Source organism: Crassostrea angulata, chromosome 9, assembly GCF_025612915.1.
Source record: "Crassostrea angulata isolate pt1a10 chromosome 9, ASM2561291v2, whole genome shotgun sequence".
Classification (NCBI taxonomy): domain Eukaryota; kingdom Metazoa; phylum Mollusca; class Bivalvia; order Ostreida; family Ostreidae; genus Magallana; species Magallana angulata.
This window is the reverse complement of record NC_069119.1, coordinates 19,833,496-19,851,598: the sequence shown is the minus strand read 5'-3', so window position 1 is coordinate 19,851,598 and position 18,103 is coordinate 19,833,496. Positions and strand designations below refer to the sequence as shown.

The following is an 18,103-nucleotide window of genomic DNA, read 5'->3' as shown; positions in this document are numbered from 1 at the left end:
GAAGATATGCATGATCGTTTTCATACCAATGTATTGACTCTTAAACGGCGAAATTTTGTTGTCGCGAAATAAAAAAGTCAATGATATTCATGTTAAATCTGCAAGAAATATTATGCACTTGAAATTAACTGTCATTTAATTGCAGAAAGTATTCATTTGTATGGAGACCTCCTGATTGTTCCAGTGACCCTCACACAATGCAGGTGTAATGGTGTGATATTATCATAACTTATAACACCGTGCTGTTGTATATCATTCTCCAATCCTTGATTAGGAACTAAAATTCATTCAGTGCAAGGCGCGATTCGGTCGGAAATTGTGGTTTACTTGTTACAATATCCTATTGTGTGCATTAGCCGAAGTCCTGGTAACAAACAGTAAATAAATACCTGTTTTGCACATAGTAAATATTTTTAAATAACAAGTGTTAATTTTTGTAAAGGACAGTGCAACCAAAGAGACATGATGAGAGAGAGAGAGAGAGAGAGAGAGAGAGAGAGAGAGAGAGCTCTCTAAAAGGACTAGATAGCTTTAGCCTCTATTACCAAAGGTCCTGGGATTTATAGCCTATAAAATAGATCCCTGATCCCTGCAATAAATGGACAATATGGCAGGCCAGCTTTTTGGACTTTAATAAAACTGGGTTTTATGGTCGCCGTCAATTAGATAAATTATAAATCACCGGGAAAAAGTCCGAGCTCAGCAAATATAATCAGTGACCAAAAATCGAAGGGCTTTGTTTATTGTAGAGCAACCGTTGCCTCTACCGGACATTGTAGGGTTATTATATAGATTGGTCTCCAAACAGAAACCGGCGAACACTCAGTAGAATATTAAAAAGTTCCAGCATTGTTTTGAAAATATCATGTGAAACTCCCCTTCTGCAGAAATGGCGAATGCCCGATAATAGAATGTCCTTTTGGGCTTTTATTATCAGACTAAATAAATTGGCGCGTTCCTAGCTGCATTAGATTTTCCGATAAAACCAGGAGAACAATGGCGGAGTAGGTGGGTTCGGTTTCAGCATCAAAGAGTGAAGCACTTAAAACACTAGGCGGAGAGTGAAATGGAGAAACTTTGGCAAGACTTGGAATCCTGTTATTTCAATTCACCATCCTGAAACTCACAAAGAGATTAGATCATTGTTGAGTTATGATTGTTTTCTTTTGGGGGGTGGTTTTTTTTTTGTCTAGCATAAGAATGATGCTGATACATTACACAATATATACATAGTCTGCACCCACTATAGATTTAAGAAGAATGCCACCTGTCACGTGCATATTCTTTTTGTCTAACATACTAATTAAGAAGTAAACACCCAGAAATATTTTTCATATTTAAGTTTAATTAATTTGATTTTTAATAAAAACCCATTCCAGTATTATAATAACCTATAAGTTCTTAAGTTTTCTGGTTTATTTTTTCTCACCAAATTTAGACGTATTTATATTTCTCTCTGAATTGACAAGAATTCTGTTTTTTAGTTTTGTTTTCTAATCATTATAATACTAGATTATATAATTAATTGAAATTCTGAGTCAGACCTGGTACAGAATTGTCATACCCTGTATGATTAATTGTAGGCTCCCCTTCTTATTCAAAATGAGGTTATATGTCTTAATTAACTTATATATGGCAAACCACCAATCGTAAGTCACGTATCAGTAACTGTATCGCCCGGACACCACAGTGTGTTTGCAATTTTGCTTACTAATTAAACCTATTTAGTACATCTTCCGCTCAAAACATACACCTCACTTGTCTGATGTCAATGATAAGTTAGAACCAATGCTCAGTTGCCTTTACGAAAATTTGAGTAGTATATAATATATTCAGAAACAGATTCATATGAAATATGAGTAAATAATTAATTTATTAGCTATACTGTCAACTTGTCAATGCATTCATCTACACGTACCACGCAATATGTGCATCTATCTTAATGAATATGCAAACAGATATTGCTACTAGGAACTGGGAACTATCGGTCTTCTGGCAATGGACTGTGTAACAGATCGTCAAAACAAAAAACGTGGAGGAAATGAGAGATCTTATTTATATCGATAATCCATCGCGACATGGATTCTTTTACAACTTTATTTAGATTTTGTGGCCAAGGTCATTTCCTACTTACAAATTGCAAATGAACAGCATTGCACTACAACGGATAAGAGGAAAATCAAAATGTCACAATTCCATCTGTTTTTTTTTTTTACGTTTCTCGTTTCTTTTGTTTGTCCTAAAAAATTGCATTACTTCCGGGTTTCTTTGAAAGTGGATTGAAATTCTTATGAAAAGAGAAAAAAAAAATTAAAAAATTAATCCGCCTCTTTAACGGAAATTAGATTTTTCATCTATAAACTTGAAGGGAGACGACACTATGTACGAAACACCTGGGACCAGCGCAGATTGGGTTTTATCTGTCAATATATATTTTTTTCATAGATGATGCAAGGATTGTGAATCACAAATTTAGGGGCTTGCTGTCTCGATTTGAGTGCGTTTGAATAAAAAAAACAAAAGCGTAGCACAAGATTAATAATACCCTCCGCCAAAATTCACAGAAAAAAAAACATAATAAGGTATACTAGTAGCTTATTTTCAAAAACGTCAATGCATTCTGTAGTTTCTCTTCTTTTTTTTTAGATTTTAAATTAATGGGTAATGGCATAATACAATCTTTCTTATATTTACTAAAACTGGCCGATGATGCGGGGTTTTTGAAAAAAGGTACGAGCAGGCGAGCGATTAAATAATTAAACTACTATTTCTTGTAGCCAAAATTTTTAGGCGGTTATATTATTTTCTACTTGTGTCTGATTCATAAATTAAAACTATTAAAAATGCAAGAAAGGGCGGAAATAGAGCAGAAAACAGCGCATAATTTCCTGGATGCGGGAAATAAATAATAATATTATTTGAATAGTTTTATCAAAATATGAGCGCACGGGGTCAATTATTTAGGTATTGCCTTAGGTACATATATTAACTAATGGCTTTCATCACACTTATGATTCGGTAAATCAGGGCTTTTATCTGTCTGGCAATAGAGTAAAACTAGGCTTTAAATGATAAATATTACGGATTATTTGGCATACATGTAACAAGGTGTTCATTTGCAGTGACTTTATGCAAGCTGTTCTAAAAATAAAACAGTCCCAGAGGCTCTCGGTAATACGGGACATTGACATGTACGTGTGTTTTTAGACATAAAGGCTGCTGACATTTGAATAGATCTATCTGCTTTATAGTCAAACGGCATCCCTTTGACAAAGACTGATGCTGGCCTCTGTGAATAGCTCATCTGTCTTTTGGTCCAAAGTTCCAACGTATCTAATGAACGTTTACTGCTGTCGTAGTGAGCGCAATTAAAACAGCGGTTGTTGAGAAAACGAAAACGTACAAAAATAACTTGATGAAATGTAAAAGAATGAAGAAACGTACATAAGTGGACAGCTATGGTTGATTAGTGTCAGAATATTGATTGACAGGTCCCGTGGAGCTAGATGGACGCTATACGATTTCTCTATATAACTGAATGCTCTCTTGCATACATTCGTGGTCATCTCACCAAGATGCTTGTGAGAACAGATCTTGACAAAATTAAGTCTCCTATCGCAACTTTATCTTTCAAACAGTTTTCGTTATTATTTTCTGTATGCATCGATTACAATACGTCAATTTGAACATGTAAATATCAATGTAGGTCTAATTGAATGCATGTCTGCACGGTTTCAGTATTCTAGAATCATTAATGGTTTAATGGCAATTGACAGCTTCCCTAAGTTTGCCCAATCCACGAAAGTTTTTAGGTTGTAAAGCTGCAATACCGTGCTGCATAAAAAACTCAACTCAATCGGTTGCAAATCAAACAAAATAGTAAATATGTGTCAGAAAACCCGAATTTCCTCCCAGAGTTAAAAGTTCTGGCCGCTTTACCATGTGCATGTGGATTGCTTGGATGACGAAACTTACTAATTAAAGTACAAAATTGATTCCGTTTAGATCCCAACTGCCAAAGCATCAAACGGTGTATACTTAAAATGTTCCATGGCTTCAGTGTCAAGGGGGTCTTACCGTCAATTTTCTATCATATTCACGGATTGGATGTTTTTGTACTGTCCTTTACAAAAATTTAGATTATTGACAACTTTTGTCCTGTACAAATTTTGATTCTCAGTAATCTAAATTTTCGTACATGACAGTACCAAAATGCACTTTTGCACGCCAATAACATTAAGAAGGGACAAAAATAAACTAATTTACTAATAAACCTAGATTCTATGATCGTTTAGATAAACGCCAACGTAATTGAGAAAACTACAATATCAGACAAAAGCTACAATTATCTGAAAAGACATAAACCCATATACAAAATTCTCAATGATAATCAAAATTGTACAGTATCAAATTCATAAGCTTATAATTACTCTAATTCCTGAAATCGTTGGATGTTACCCCTTTCATGTCGAGAGAAAAATGAAAAACATTTTCCAATCAAAATAAAGCAGGGGGTGGGGACTGCACCGCTCTATATTCGCTGAACTCGTTTCGTGAACCATTCATTACAAGTCGGAGAAGAAAAATAAAACTGTCTCACTCAATTCTCGTGATTCATTTGTGTATACCCTTCATTTCGAAAAAAAGTTCATCTAGTTTAATATAAAAAAAAAGAATTCGTACTCCATGAGCGATTTTACGTCAAACCCCGAAAAACAACAATAAAAGTGAAAACTTCCCTCAGTATTCGTTCATTCCGCTGTTAATTTCGTATGAATCTGTAGTCTATATAACTTTACTCTATGTCGGCATACAATTTTACGTTTTAAGCTTCAGCGGCTTCTCGCTTGGTGGTGTTTTGTTTAGTTTTCTGTAAAATGTAGCTGTACATTGAATTATGTGTATACTTCAGAACAGCTGTTGTTGCCTTCTTGTAGATCGCAACTCCATTCAGTCTGCTAGCCCGTAATCACACCTCGGAGACGGTTGGTTTGAATCTGGGGTCTTGTCTGCAATTTTAAGCTTCGGCTGCCTAAGGAGCTAGCAGGTTATAGCATCGCAGGTAAGAATTAATTGGTTTATATGTACAGTTCTTGTCCGTAAAACGGATTTACAAAACCTCCTTTCTCCCTCTCTTTCGATCTCTTTCTATCTCTCTTATTCTCTGTTTTTGGTTTTATTTTAAAGTGCAATATCCAGAAAAAAGTTTTATTTTTAAAGGGTAATAGAAGGGTTATTTTGGTTTTCTGACCTGATTTTATTTGAAACATTTATATATGTAGGAAGTGTTCACTTCTTTTTGGGAATTTTTTTTTTGAAATTATACTTTTATTTGATGAGCTGCTTTTTGAACTTTGATAAGTGTATCAACGCGATGGAAAAAATGTCAGTGCGTCCATCAGTCATAGAAAAACCACATAAACAAAAAATACGTATAGATTTCAAAGTTTTTCTCTTTGCTGCATTTATGGGAAGAACGTCGTCAGAAAAATGACCACAAAACGGCATATATATTGTGTCATATTGTTGTCCCTCGTCAACTGAAGTATACATGTATGTGAATTATTATTGAGAAAATTATAAACCATACGTTATCAGTGATTGGTTCCTTGTGATATTCAGAGAACTCCTCTTAATTTCTAGTATCAGGGAAATACAATTCTTGAGGGTTTTCTTATGCAATGAACATTAAGGACGTAAGTTGCAATTGACGATGCAATTACAAGTACTAGGAAAAGCATTAAATAACAGAACGTTTGTTCGTTCCAATACACACTTTGATCTTAATTCTCATATATTTCTACTTACTATAATATACGCCCCTTTTCCAATTTTCTACGATATTTGACAATAACAAAAAGTGTAGATGATCGAACTGTTAATTGAAATAATTTTTCAAATATTTCCTCAACTATAATATTCTCCCGTGATCAAAATCCCCACTTAAAAGCTAATTTTCCAGGAAATACAAAATTAATTTCCTTGTGGAATAAAGTGAAATAAAATTATCCCTACGTGTGGATACGACATAGTCATAACACATGATTGGTTTCTGTTTCCCCATGTTTACAATAACGCTTTCGAAGAAGAAAAAAAAATGTTTAAAAAACTCCAGATTTCGGAGTATTAACTCTTTCGAAGAAGAAAAAATTTTGTTTTTAAAAAAAACTCCAGATTTCTGAGTGCAGATTAATGGCTAATGAAATTCCATCAAATCTAGAATACTGTACAGTCATGGGTGTACTTGATTTCATGCTGTTATTGCGACTGAAATCGAAAGTTGGAAGGGTGTATACATGTTTGTCCCCCAGGAAACACGCATATGATGTAATTGCCAAAGAAAATTGATCAAATGAAATGATCAAACCTCAAATCTCAGATCCCAAGTGAAATATCGGTGCATGCTGCAATGGCATTCCAATCCACGAGAGATAAGACTTATCTAAACCCATGTAGTTACGAATCTGAAGGCTCGGCTACGAACCTAATAATGTCTCGCTTTGCTGTGCATGCATTAACTTCTTCTAGAGCAACCCCTTCTACAGTAACCCTCTCTCTCTCTCTCTCTCTCTCTCTCTCTCTCTCTCTCTCTCTCTCTCTCTCTCAACGAAACATAAGTCTAGCTCTAGATATTCAAAGATTTTAGATATTTAGAAAAATAATTTCAATGTCACGAGTTTTGAACGATATATATATATATATATATATATATATATATATATATATATATATATATATATATATTTATATATATATATATATATATATATTGCATTTACAAATCAACATTTTAGTGAAAAAATGAGTATAAAAAAACAAAATTTGCCCGTGCAAATTGACAATACTATCATAAACATATATATGACTGTACATTACAGTTGAAAGGACACGAAAGCGACATATGTTCTGGAATCGAAAACAATCTTGCAATACATACAAAACATGTTTTCTTGAATTGAAAACAATTTTGCAATACATGCAAAACACGTAACTAGTGCAGATTCATACAGGAAATGTGAATGGTTAATCTTTTTTAACGTAATATATCATACAATTATTGGTGAATATCGAATATATGATTCAAAGCTAACGGTATTTTAGCCATTACCGCGCGCAGCTATCCGCGTGCATGGGCAGGATCCACACAATCAATATAGCAAAGATATGTTTTCATTGAAATTGACTCTCAGTAAAAAACAGCTCTAAAAATCATTAGCAGTAACTCATACCACTGTAAGAAGCATATGGATAAACAACTGTTCGAATTACTCGAAGATACTAGTATATTCATGTACTTAAAATGAGTACTGAATATACAGAAGCATTTTCTTCGTGATACGCCCCCCCCCCTCCTTTTTCCAAATTGGGGCATAGAATTGCGAAAAAAAAGTGGCAAAACCTTAAATGCTGCAAATTTATTCCATATATTACAAGTAGTGTAATATACATATGTAAATTGTAAAGGAGGGATTCGTTCTCAGATTTACTTTCGTTACTAATTCACAGATCCAAGATCCAGTCACTTATAGAATTTGCTCTTTCAATAAATTTCTTCTCGCATGAAAATTTTCATCAGCACTGCTTTCGATTTTAATTAGGGGAATGGCAATTTTTAACCAGTTAACCGGTTAATCGGTCTGAAGGTTGGTAACCGGTTACAAAATTCAAAATCCTTGAATTATAATTAGTCGTATGAATAAAACTGTTCTCTGTAATTGACTGTTAAATGCAAATGTAGCAGAAGTTATTGTTTTCAATCATACTATCAATTAATTTATCAATCAATCAATCAATCAAATAAACACTTTTTTTGGATAATTTGCTCTCAACTTAGTTTTACCTGAAAAACTAACATATTTTCATTCCGCGTACCGTTTATTCATGTACATATGAACCTGATCAACAGCCAGTGCCCATAGTGATCATATTATTTTTTATCCTACGAAAGCTACAAAATAGCAAGAATTTGATAAAGAAGTCACTTCGGTTCAATTGTAGTTCTATCACATTGATAAAGGAAGCATCTGGCTTACGTAACCAAAATCCAGTTTTTTCGAGGTCGTAAAATACCGTATATATATGTTCTTTACACAAAGATTGAAGGAGATAGGAGCTTTCCAGTTTCATTCCAGTTACTGTCGAAAATCAGACAGTATATATATATATAAGATATTTCTGGCCGCATTACCCTTATCTCATGTTTTGCAACCTTTTCATGGTAAATCAATGATAACGGGTTTTTGCCATTTGAAAAATTTGCAAAAGGTTGATGATTATATGCATAACACAAATAAAATAATGAAACAAAGAGATAACCTTTCCAAGAACCACCAGCTGTACAATTCGTCACGATAGAAGAATCCATGCAGAATAACGCATCTTGCAATATAAAATTCATATAAAGAACCATCACGATAGGCCGTTAAAATGCTTTTATTTTGTAACACACGCATCAAAAAAAAAATGTCGAACAGACACACAATACAAAAATAATGGTACTTATTTGCCTATATATTTGAAAATCAAATATATGGAATCTTTTTGACATTGCAACAGTTTATCTTCCTCGCACATGCATGCATCTAGCAATTAGGCTAGGTAATTTTATAACACAATGTGAGGTGTATCACCGATAAACACTTACCATGGCGTTAAACGGACTTTATATTTACACTGAGAGTTTTGCGATGTTTTTCGGATGTTAGCTGCCTTCCGTATGACGTAAAATGCTAATTGACCAAAACGTTGGTGAACTGTAAATATTTGATTGCAGGTTGTATTTATTGGCTATTTTTTGTCCAATCCAATGCCAGCTTTGTAAAGTTTGAATGCTTTGGGTGCGGAGTGTGAGTAGTGTTTGATTGCTTATATAGTCCAATGTTCTTAGGAACGGCTTTGGATTTTTTTTCAACCAATTAATATTGGACTTTAAAGGTTTAGCCAATGCTTAAAAGACGGCGGCCAACATGGAATTGGCTTTCGTGATTTCTCAACTGAAATTGCATGGACGTTTTGGGGACGTTATCTTCGAAAATCGAAAATAAATAAATGTGAGAGCGATGTTCTTGTACTGCAAAGATTTAAGGATTTTTGGCAGATAACAGGTATTTGTGTTCAAATCGTTTTCACTGAAACAATAGACTTTTAAAGCGTTCATTACCTAGGCTTGAAAGTGTTCAAATGTTAACTAGAAAACTAGAGGCCAATTCTTTAGGAATCAGTGTTCAGGAAATAGGGAAATATTTCTTTTCTTTTTTAATAGAGGATTATTTAACAGAGTGTTGACGTTCCAAAACACATATCAATTGTCATTATGTAGCCTTTTGTAATTTTTATGGTAAACAATTGGTTCACCATCATCAGCTGCTTTTATTTTTTACCCATCTAATTGCAGTTGATATTTTAGTCCAATGAATAATTCAGTTGCTCTCTGTTTAATCATTTGAGTAGTTCAACATCGTGTGTCGTAAAAATTTATCCCATTTTTTTTTTATCCGGAGATCTAGAATTAATAATAATATGAAACGGCAACGACCAATTAGCTTCGTTATAAAGACAATATCGGGAACTGAACTTAACAATGCCCTGTCAATAATTTTACCAATTGAAATAAAAACTGACATTGAAGAATGAAGTATGATATCTATTCATTTCTTTTTCATGAACTTTTAACTGCCGTGTTGCGCTTAGTTGCACCGCAACTTCGTTACACTGTCGAATACTGCGCCACTAACTTTTGATGACCCTTAACGGTCGGCTTAACGATAAACAGTAAGCACCTTTATTTGAAGGCAGTAATTGATTATGATTCAACTGCAATTGCTGTCTGTGTATCGACTTCAAAGTTCTTACTGTATTATTCTCTTGATAATTTCAACCGAATATACATGCAGTAATTAATTGCCATTCAATAATGAATCAAGATATTAATCAAACAACTGTTGATGGATGATTTCCGGATACTGTGGATGATGTCGAGATTCCTGGAATAAACCCATCCAGAATTCGTTAAAATGGTGTACTTATGCTCATTTACGTTACTTTGAAAAACAAGTGAAAAAGGATGATTTAATTTTTTTTTTTTTTTTTTTTTTTATGAGCAATAGAATTGGTTACAACTGTGTGTTTCCCCCGTAAAACGTGAGTGAAGAATTCGAGGTAGGAATTCTTTTACGATCGGTGGTTGATTAAAGTGAATGGAGCATAGTACTATTAAGGGGGTCCTCTGTTTTTCATTGCAGACCGTGATGAGAGAATAAGTCGATGAATCATAAAGAAGACTTCAATAGAATCAGGTGGAACATGCAGAGAAGACACGAATGAAGGTAGGCGCAAATGCAGTAGGGCGATAATTATGGGTTTAATTTCGTAGAAAAAGAACTTTTTTTTAATTGGTTGCGTTTGCACAACCCTTTCTGTATTTCATTAATAGAGTAGTATTAGCTACTTTTGTTTGTTTCATCTTCATCTTGGGAGGTTACACATACTATTTTCGAAACAAGAATTGACCAAAAAACATGTCTTCGAAAGTTTGGCTTTTGGTTGCTACTTCAGCAATTGAATTGGAGCCAAGAACGTTCAATGATCTCTCGTTAAAAGATTCAAAGCACTTGACCGATCTCTTATTTGTCTTAAGCGCGCTAAATCGTGTGATTTCTCATCATCAGGCCAGCAGGGATGAAGTCTTCTAATTTTTGGGTTTGTTAATTAAGAAAGAAACCTTTGTTGAATGGAGGGAAGGAAAAATTACTCACTCACTCTCTCTCTCTCGCTTTCTCTCCAGAAGATCGTGATGATAGGCTGTGGAGTTTCAGAGCGCATGCACTGAATCACGGTGGTTCTCGGAAAATGGATCGCGAGGGGTTGGGATAGCCCGCGCATCAATTGAATATAAAGATATAAAAGCCGTCAAAGTGTTATAATCTTCTGTAAATATTTGTTTGCTGTTAACCAGTTACCTCTTCTCCATATGTTGCACGGTTTCTGCTTCGTGGCGTTAACATTTACAGACCGGGGCTAAAAACATCCAGACTCGCGCTATATGAATTGCTACTCGTACGAATTCTAAGGGCAATTAGCAATTTCAAACTGTCTTGGATTTGGAAGCGCAAGAGCAGGAGGAGAAAAATCAGAGAGCGCGCTCACGCGATAGAGTCCTGCCCGGCCTCATAATTGGATCTTAATAATTCCTTATTTACGGTGGGGAGACCGGCTTAGAAAACTGTCATAAGCACATGGTGTATCGACCGCTCAGTGCAGTGGTTGGAGAAATTGTAAGGCCGTGGACACAGCACTGGAGACAGTGGGAGGAATGCTCAGGAGAGAGACGGAAGCGGATCACAAAAAGAAAAATATCATGTCGATTTTATATCTCACCAGAGGCCAAAATTAATTCGCAAATTATCAACCACCGTATAAAAAAATCCTCTTAAGTCGATTTGAATATCTTCACCATTTTGATATTTGTTTGGGGAAATGGAATTATCGATGGGAATGAAATAGTAAACATTGCAACGTCTGTGGTTTGGTCGCCTTTTTTTAGCCTGTTTTTCTAATTAGGAAAAAAGCCAACAAGGCCGTTCCAAATTCATTTGCTACTATTCTTGGATACGTTTCCCCACAGAGCAAAACTCATTAAGGATGTATACCAATATTTGTAGTGATGGCACTGGGATGTGATATTTTCCTATACGTGCATTTGTAGTTTTCTTTCATCCAAAAAGACCATTGAAATTAAAATCCCAAGACTTTGTTAATAAATTCTAAGGAGAATGTTGTGGATCTTTGGAAGTTCAGCTAAATATCATAAAACGGTAAGAAACCCTCCCACATATTATAAATTTTGTATTTTTTCGGTATATTGTAAAAAAGAAAATCAGTAACATAGATATAAAAAATTAGGCTCTTGGCCACTTTTGATTTGATATCTTTAATGTACATGTATCTTAATAAGTTTTTTATGAACTGTAGGCAATTTGCTAGCTGTTAGTTGACGTTTTGCTAGCCCTTTTATTGATAAAGAAATAGGATTAAAATTGATATTTTTCAAAAATTGCAGCTATCAGTTACAATGTTATCATCTTCGATATAATATCTCTTTAGAAAAGGTTATAAGAAATTTGAATCAGACAAGAAGGTTTCGATTTATCATTTTGATTTATCTTTAAACATTTAAACCATTCTATATATGATAAAACGTTCACACTGCTTGTAATAATTTAGCATGGATAGTTTCCTTAATTTACGGAAATAGAGTTTAGAATGGTGATATATATAAAATCTGTGTCCAATTCAGTTTAGTATAATTCGCACGCATGTAAAAATAACTCTAGTACTAGATATCGGATATATTACGTGGTTTTAGGTAAATGAATCCAATAGATTTTCTAATGCACGGCGTGCATCCTATGCTTTTATTTCCATGTAAATGTGAAGCAATAATGTCGTAATGACAGACTTGTTATTTTAGAAAAAGAATGAATAGCAATTATTTGAATATGATATGTTAATTGAGAGCAAACATGCATCAAAAAGTACACGTATACTTAGAGTTTACCCACAATCCTTGTTAATTCGTGTTAAAAAAAAAAGAAATCATGAAATCAATTTATTTCAATCTGGCTTCTATTTGATATAGGAATCCACATCGCAAGCACGTGCACTCAGTTACTTCTCTTAAATCACAGACAAGATGTTTCTTATTTCACGATTTAGTTGCTCTGAGATGCTGAATAAAAATAATAAAACATACTAAAGGCGTTTCATTCTGCTCATGGCATTTAATCAGAACCACACGAAATAATAAAGAAAATGTGTCGCTGTAAGCATCCTTTGCGATGTACTATAACCTGCTATTCGTACTAGTTCTTACTACTGAACGGAACGCAAGAGCGGATCTAAGGAGGAGGGGGTCGAACCCCCCCCCCCCCCCCCCAAAGCAATATTAAGATTTCTTTAAATGGATCTAAGGGGGTCAACCCCCCCCCCCCCAATGCTATATTAAGATTTCATTATTAAATTACCAAAAATATGCCTTGGACCCCTCTACCCCTCTGTAAACTCTGTAAACACTAAAAACAACAACAGTCGGAGCCCCTACCTCCTTTCAAACTTTTCTGGATCTGCGATACGAGAACGTAAATATGTTATACAGGTGACTCGGAAAATTTGATTTGATATGAGTACAAATCAATTAAGGTGTTTGATTTCGATGTATATATATGGTTTATTCCCTTCACAATTTGGTCATTTATGTATGTTGTGTTCTCCCGTTCCAAAATTATTTCCGTTTATCAAACATTTTTTTTACTTTCATGCAGAAGGAAGTGATTTAACTTTCGTAAATTGATCGTTGTTCAAATCAGCATGCAAACATGCTGCTTTTGCATGCATGGATTTATTTATTTTTTCGGGACAGCATAGAATGTCTAATAGCACTGGCGTCAGTATAGGCGCCAATTACAGATTGTAGTTGTTGATACCGTAATATTAATATTTGATATCGAAAATAACTTTTCTGATCTCAAACTCGTCAAATTCATGTTCACGGTATCGTTCTCCCAGAGCTCACAAATACAGCATAGTAAAGAAAACAGAGACAACTTTGTAATTTCTGTGTTATTTGTTTAATCATTTGATCGTTTCCTTTGTAGATGGTGTGTCCTTGACCTTCTAAAGAATAATGTCTTCAAGTCCATGGGTTTCCGTTACGACGACGGTCTACTCAGATCACCAGTACCACTATAACGAAACAGAACTCCAAACAAGTCACCCACTTCCGGTAAGCGATCTGCTCTCGTCAACCGGTTTCCATGGCAACACGTCCAACGTGACCTCACCGAGTTACGATCACGTGCACACCAGCTGGACTTTGGTGGAGACGGTGGTCTTTGCAACATGGCTGATCATTTCCATGGTTTTTACCGTTGGGGGAAACTTCATGGTCATTGCGGTGGTATGGAGACACAGGGGAATGCGGACAAGAACTAATATGTTTATAGTCAACTTGGCAATAGCGGACTTCTTGATTGGTATTCTATTGGCGCCCATTTCCCTGACCACGTTGATCTCACACGACTGGATTCTAGGGGATGAAATGTGTTTCTTAAACAGCTTTTTGAATGCCGTCTGCTTTTTGACATCTCTACAAACGTTGATGTATATAAGTATTCATAAGTATTTATCAATTACCCGTCCATTGTTACGCATCACTAAGTGCAAAATCCTTATCATGATCATGGCCGCCTGGCTATGGGGAATTATATGTGCCGCCCTGACCACTAAAATTCTAAGTCATTATGAGTATAAACCTAGAACCATGCAATGTGGACCGGCGTATCCCACATTTACAGCTCAATCTATCATTTTTCATTTCATCATCGGGATATCAAACCTCTATTTACCGCTAGGAATTATGTTGTTTTGCTACATACGGATATTTCAAGAAATAAAAAAGCACATGCAGAGAATGGACGAAAATTCGGCCATGGACCGGAATCAGATTTTCTCGCAACAACGCCGAGTGACTGTTACCCTCTTCATTGTGCTGGCCTGCTTTGTTTTGTGTTGGCTGCCATATTGTGTGTACTCAAACTACGTCACTTTTGTGGAGGATAAGACAACAATACCGGCATGGGCCAATGGAGTTGTAAGTAACATTTATTCTAGCTTTTTTTCAGCCAGTCAAATTACCCTTTACTATCAGTATTTACATGTACTGTACATATATTTGTTTCAAAAGATATATCATTAATGTTCAGGAAAAAAACAGAAACGACGTCATACAAACCGTGTCATATAACCGTATTCAGTAAAATAATATAAAACCTCACTGAAACTGTATTTTTTAATGTACATGTACATTTTGTTTAGGGAGTTATTTGATTTTTTTGTAAACAATTTCTGTAAAATAAATGGTGAAGTCAATAATATGAGGGATGTATATTTGTGGAATAGAGGCAGCCGCACCCACAAAATGTGCAAATATTATTACCCGACATAATTTGATGGTTCTGTATAAAGTCCTTGAAATTGATTTTTCATGTGTTTCGATTATTTGCATTTTAATTGATGAATACTTGTCGTACATAAACATGACGTTAGATTAGTCAACGCAATTAGTCTTTCTATGGTTTGACAACATCATACGCCCATAAAGAATGTGTAAGTAGTGTTCCTCGCAATTCCCTACTCAATAATAGGTACATTACAAAAGCAAACAAACCGTAAACGGCTGATTTCATCACGTTGCAAGAACAGTAATGGAAGCAATGTCCCAAAAGGGACAGAATTACAGTTTTTAAAAAGAAAACAAGACATCGAAGAACAAAGTTCGATGTCTGGGCGATTTGTTTTAAGTGCGTTGAACTGATATACAATAGGTTTGTTTTTCAAGTTCTGCTTTATGATAAAATCCAGTCACATTCAGATAGTATGACATCATTGCGCAGATTGCAAAATTGTATTAGCTGTTTCCCGTATATTATATCTTCACCCCACCTAGTTTTTAGCTCACCTGAGCTGAAAGCTCAAGTGAGCTTTTCTGATCACCTTTTGTCCGTCGTCCGTCTGTCCGTCTGTCCGTCTGTCCGTCTGTCCGTCCGTCCGTCTGTCCGTCTGTCCGTCTGTCCGTCTGTAAACTTTTTACATTTTAAACTTCTTCTCTAAAACCGCTTATCCAATTTCAACCAAATTTGGCACAAAGCATCCTTATGGGAGGGCGAATATAAATTGCAGAAATAAAAGTCCGATCTGTATTCAAAGCGGAGAAAACCTTGAAATTGTAGAAAAAGGGGGGTGCATTTTTAAAAATCTTCTTCTCAAGAACTACCGAGGCAAATTCAACGTAGTTCAGCATAAATTATCCTTATGGGAAGGAAAATATAAATTGCAAAAATTAAGTGGTAATTCTGTTTCAAATCTGAGTTATTACGAAAATAATAATAAAGGAAAGGCGTGTTTCAATCAGTTTAATAGGTTCGGGTTCGGCATACAATAAAATTGGTAGACAAGACTTGGCCTGGGTAAAACAAAATATCAGCAGTTATTAATCTGCCAATCTCATTAAAATTTCAGGATATTTGATGGACTAGTATATTTGTATTCGCTGTAAATATTGCTGCAAAATAATGCGTATTTGGAATTGACGATTGCCGATCTGCCCCGGCTTTTATTTTGCCACGGCCCGGGTTTGCATACCCATTTTACCAAGACTCGTATTCCATACTTCTAAAACGAGGTTCTTTGTTTAAAGCAGCCATGACATTATACGAAAAAGGTTCGATCTGACTATGATGAATTTGCTTGTTGTGCAACAGTTCGCGTATGAAGGGAAATTTTGAAACATGCAAAATATATTGGTGCCGATTTTGTGAAATAAATTGAGGCTAGATATATCAATGCGTTGACAGTTTTCACACATGACGTTGGTGCTAGCTTGTTCTAATTTTCGTTTCGTTTTCATTATTTATGCTTTGTTACCTGGAAACTATCGTCTGTATTTCGTGATTTTTACGTATTAAATCAAACAGAGAATTCGTTAAATCAAACAGTTAACTGTTTACCTGCGCAAATTAAGCAAAATCTGATGTAGGGGTAGGTGCCTACTGAAATACAATTCATTCTATCGGTAATTCGGCATTATCTTTTGCGTAATGGCAGATTAATGCAATAGGTTTTGTTGAGATGCTCGGCATTTTCTCGAGTTTATTCAGTTTAAATAGAGTTTGATATCGCTGACGGAAATATGTAGGTATATACATGTAACATATATATGAATAATTTCGAAAAAATAAATTGTGTTCTTTATTTGTTATACATGTAGTGCATGTTTCTTGTGTTTAATTGTTTACAGTTTCTATTTACTAACCATATTTGAGTGTTAAGCTTCGAATTATAAGCAAGATACAAAGATTTGCTCACAATTCTATGTTTGTACACATATCTTAAAAACTAAAGATTAAAAAAGTAAAAAATTTGTCAATATTTATTAAGAAAATTTTCAAAGTCTGTTCTTCCAGAAACCAACGTATTGTAAACTTAACCTTTTTAGCTCACCTGAGGGTGGGGCCTCAATGGGGGGTCGAAGTTTAACAAATGAATATATAGAGGAAATCTTTAAAAATATTCTTCTCAGAAACTAATCAGCCAGGAAAGCTAAAACTTGTGTGAAAGCATCATCAGGTAATGTAGATTCAAATTTGTAAAAAATCATGACCCCCGGGGGTAGGGTGGGGCCACAATGGGAGATTGAAGTTTAACATAGGAATATATAGAGTAAATCTTTAAAAATCTTCTTCTCAGAAACTAATCGGCCATGAAAGCTGAAACTTGTGTGGAAGCATCCTCAGGTAGTGTAGATTCAAAGTTGTGAAAATAATAACCCCTGGGGGTAGGGTGGGGCCACAATGGGGGTCGAATTTTAACATATGATTATATAGAGTAAATCTTTAAAAATCTTCTTCTCAGAAACTAATTAGCCAGGAAAGCTGAAACTTGTGTAGAAGCATCCTCAGGTAGTGTAAATTCAAATTTGTGAAAATCATAACCCTGGGGGTAGGTTTGGGCCACAATGGGAGGTCGATGTTTTACATAGGAATAAACAGAGTTAATCTTTAAAAATCTTCCTCTCAGAAACTTAACAGTCAGGAAAGCTGAAACTTGTGTGAAAGCATCCTCAGGTAGTGTAGATTCAAAGTTGTGAAAATCATGATCCCCAAGGGGTAGGGTGGGGCCACAATGGGGGTCAAAGTTTAACAAAGGAATATATAGGGTAAATCTTTAAAAATCTTCTTAGAAACTAATCAGCCAGATGATTCTTTATAATTGTTAAGACTTTGGCCCCAGGACAATTCTTTGGCTTCACGAGAAGGTTCAGAGGTTGATGTACGTTTATATCCCATATATAAACTATTGTTAAGGATCTTTTTGAGAACTGCAATACTCAACATATGATATGACTATAAAATCATCCTGTTAGAAAAGGGACTAATGATTATAAACATAAGAATATCCAGGGGAAAATGGATTTTATTTATACAGGATCTACATGTATTATTGTACATTGTCCAGATAGTTTGTATTATGACTCCATTAAGCTGATTTT

General features: G+C 35.0%; 1 protein-coding gene across 5 annotated transcripts in view; it reads left to right on the top strand.

Moving 5' to 3' along the window:
- LOC128162697 (octopamine receptor beta-2R-like) overlaps positions 1–18,103 on the top strand; it is a 44,696-nt gene that overhangs the window by 14,887 nt on the left and 11,706 nt on the right. For 4 of the 5 annotated variants that reach the window (XM_052825971.1, XM_052825970.1, XM_052825974.1 and 1 more), the window contains exons 3-5: positions 4,938–5,062; positions 10,242–10,325; positions 13,653–14,647. In XM_052825971.1, the coding sequence (XP_052681931.1) occupies positions 13,682–14,647 (966 nt within the window). In that variant the 5' untranslated portion in view covers positions 4,938–5,062; positions 10,242–10,325; positions 13,653–13,681. Of the gene's footprint in view, positions 1–4,937; positions 5,063–10,241; positions 10,326–10,856; positions 11,814–13,652; positions 14,648–18,103 lie in introns of those variants that run through there. The other variant, XM_052825973.1, reaches the window with a different exon arrangement.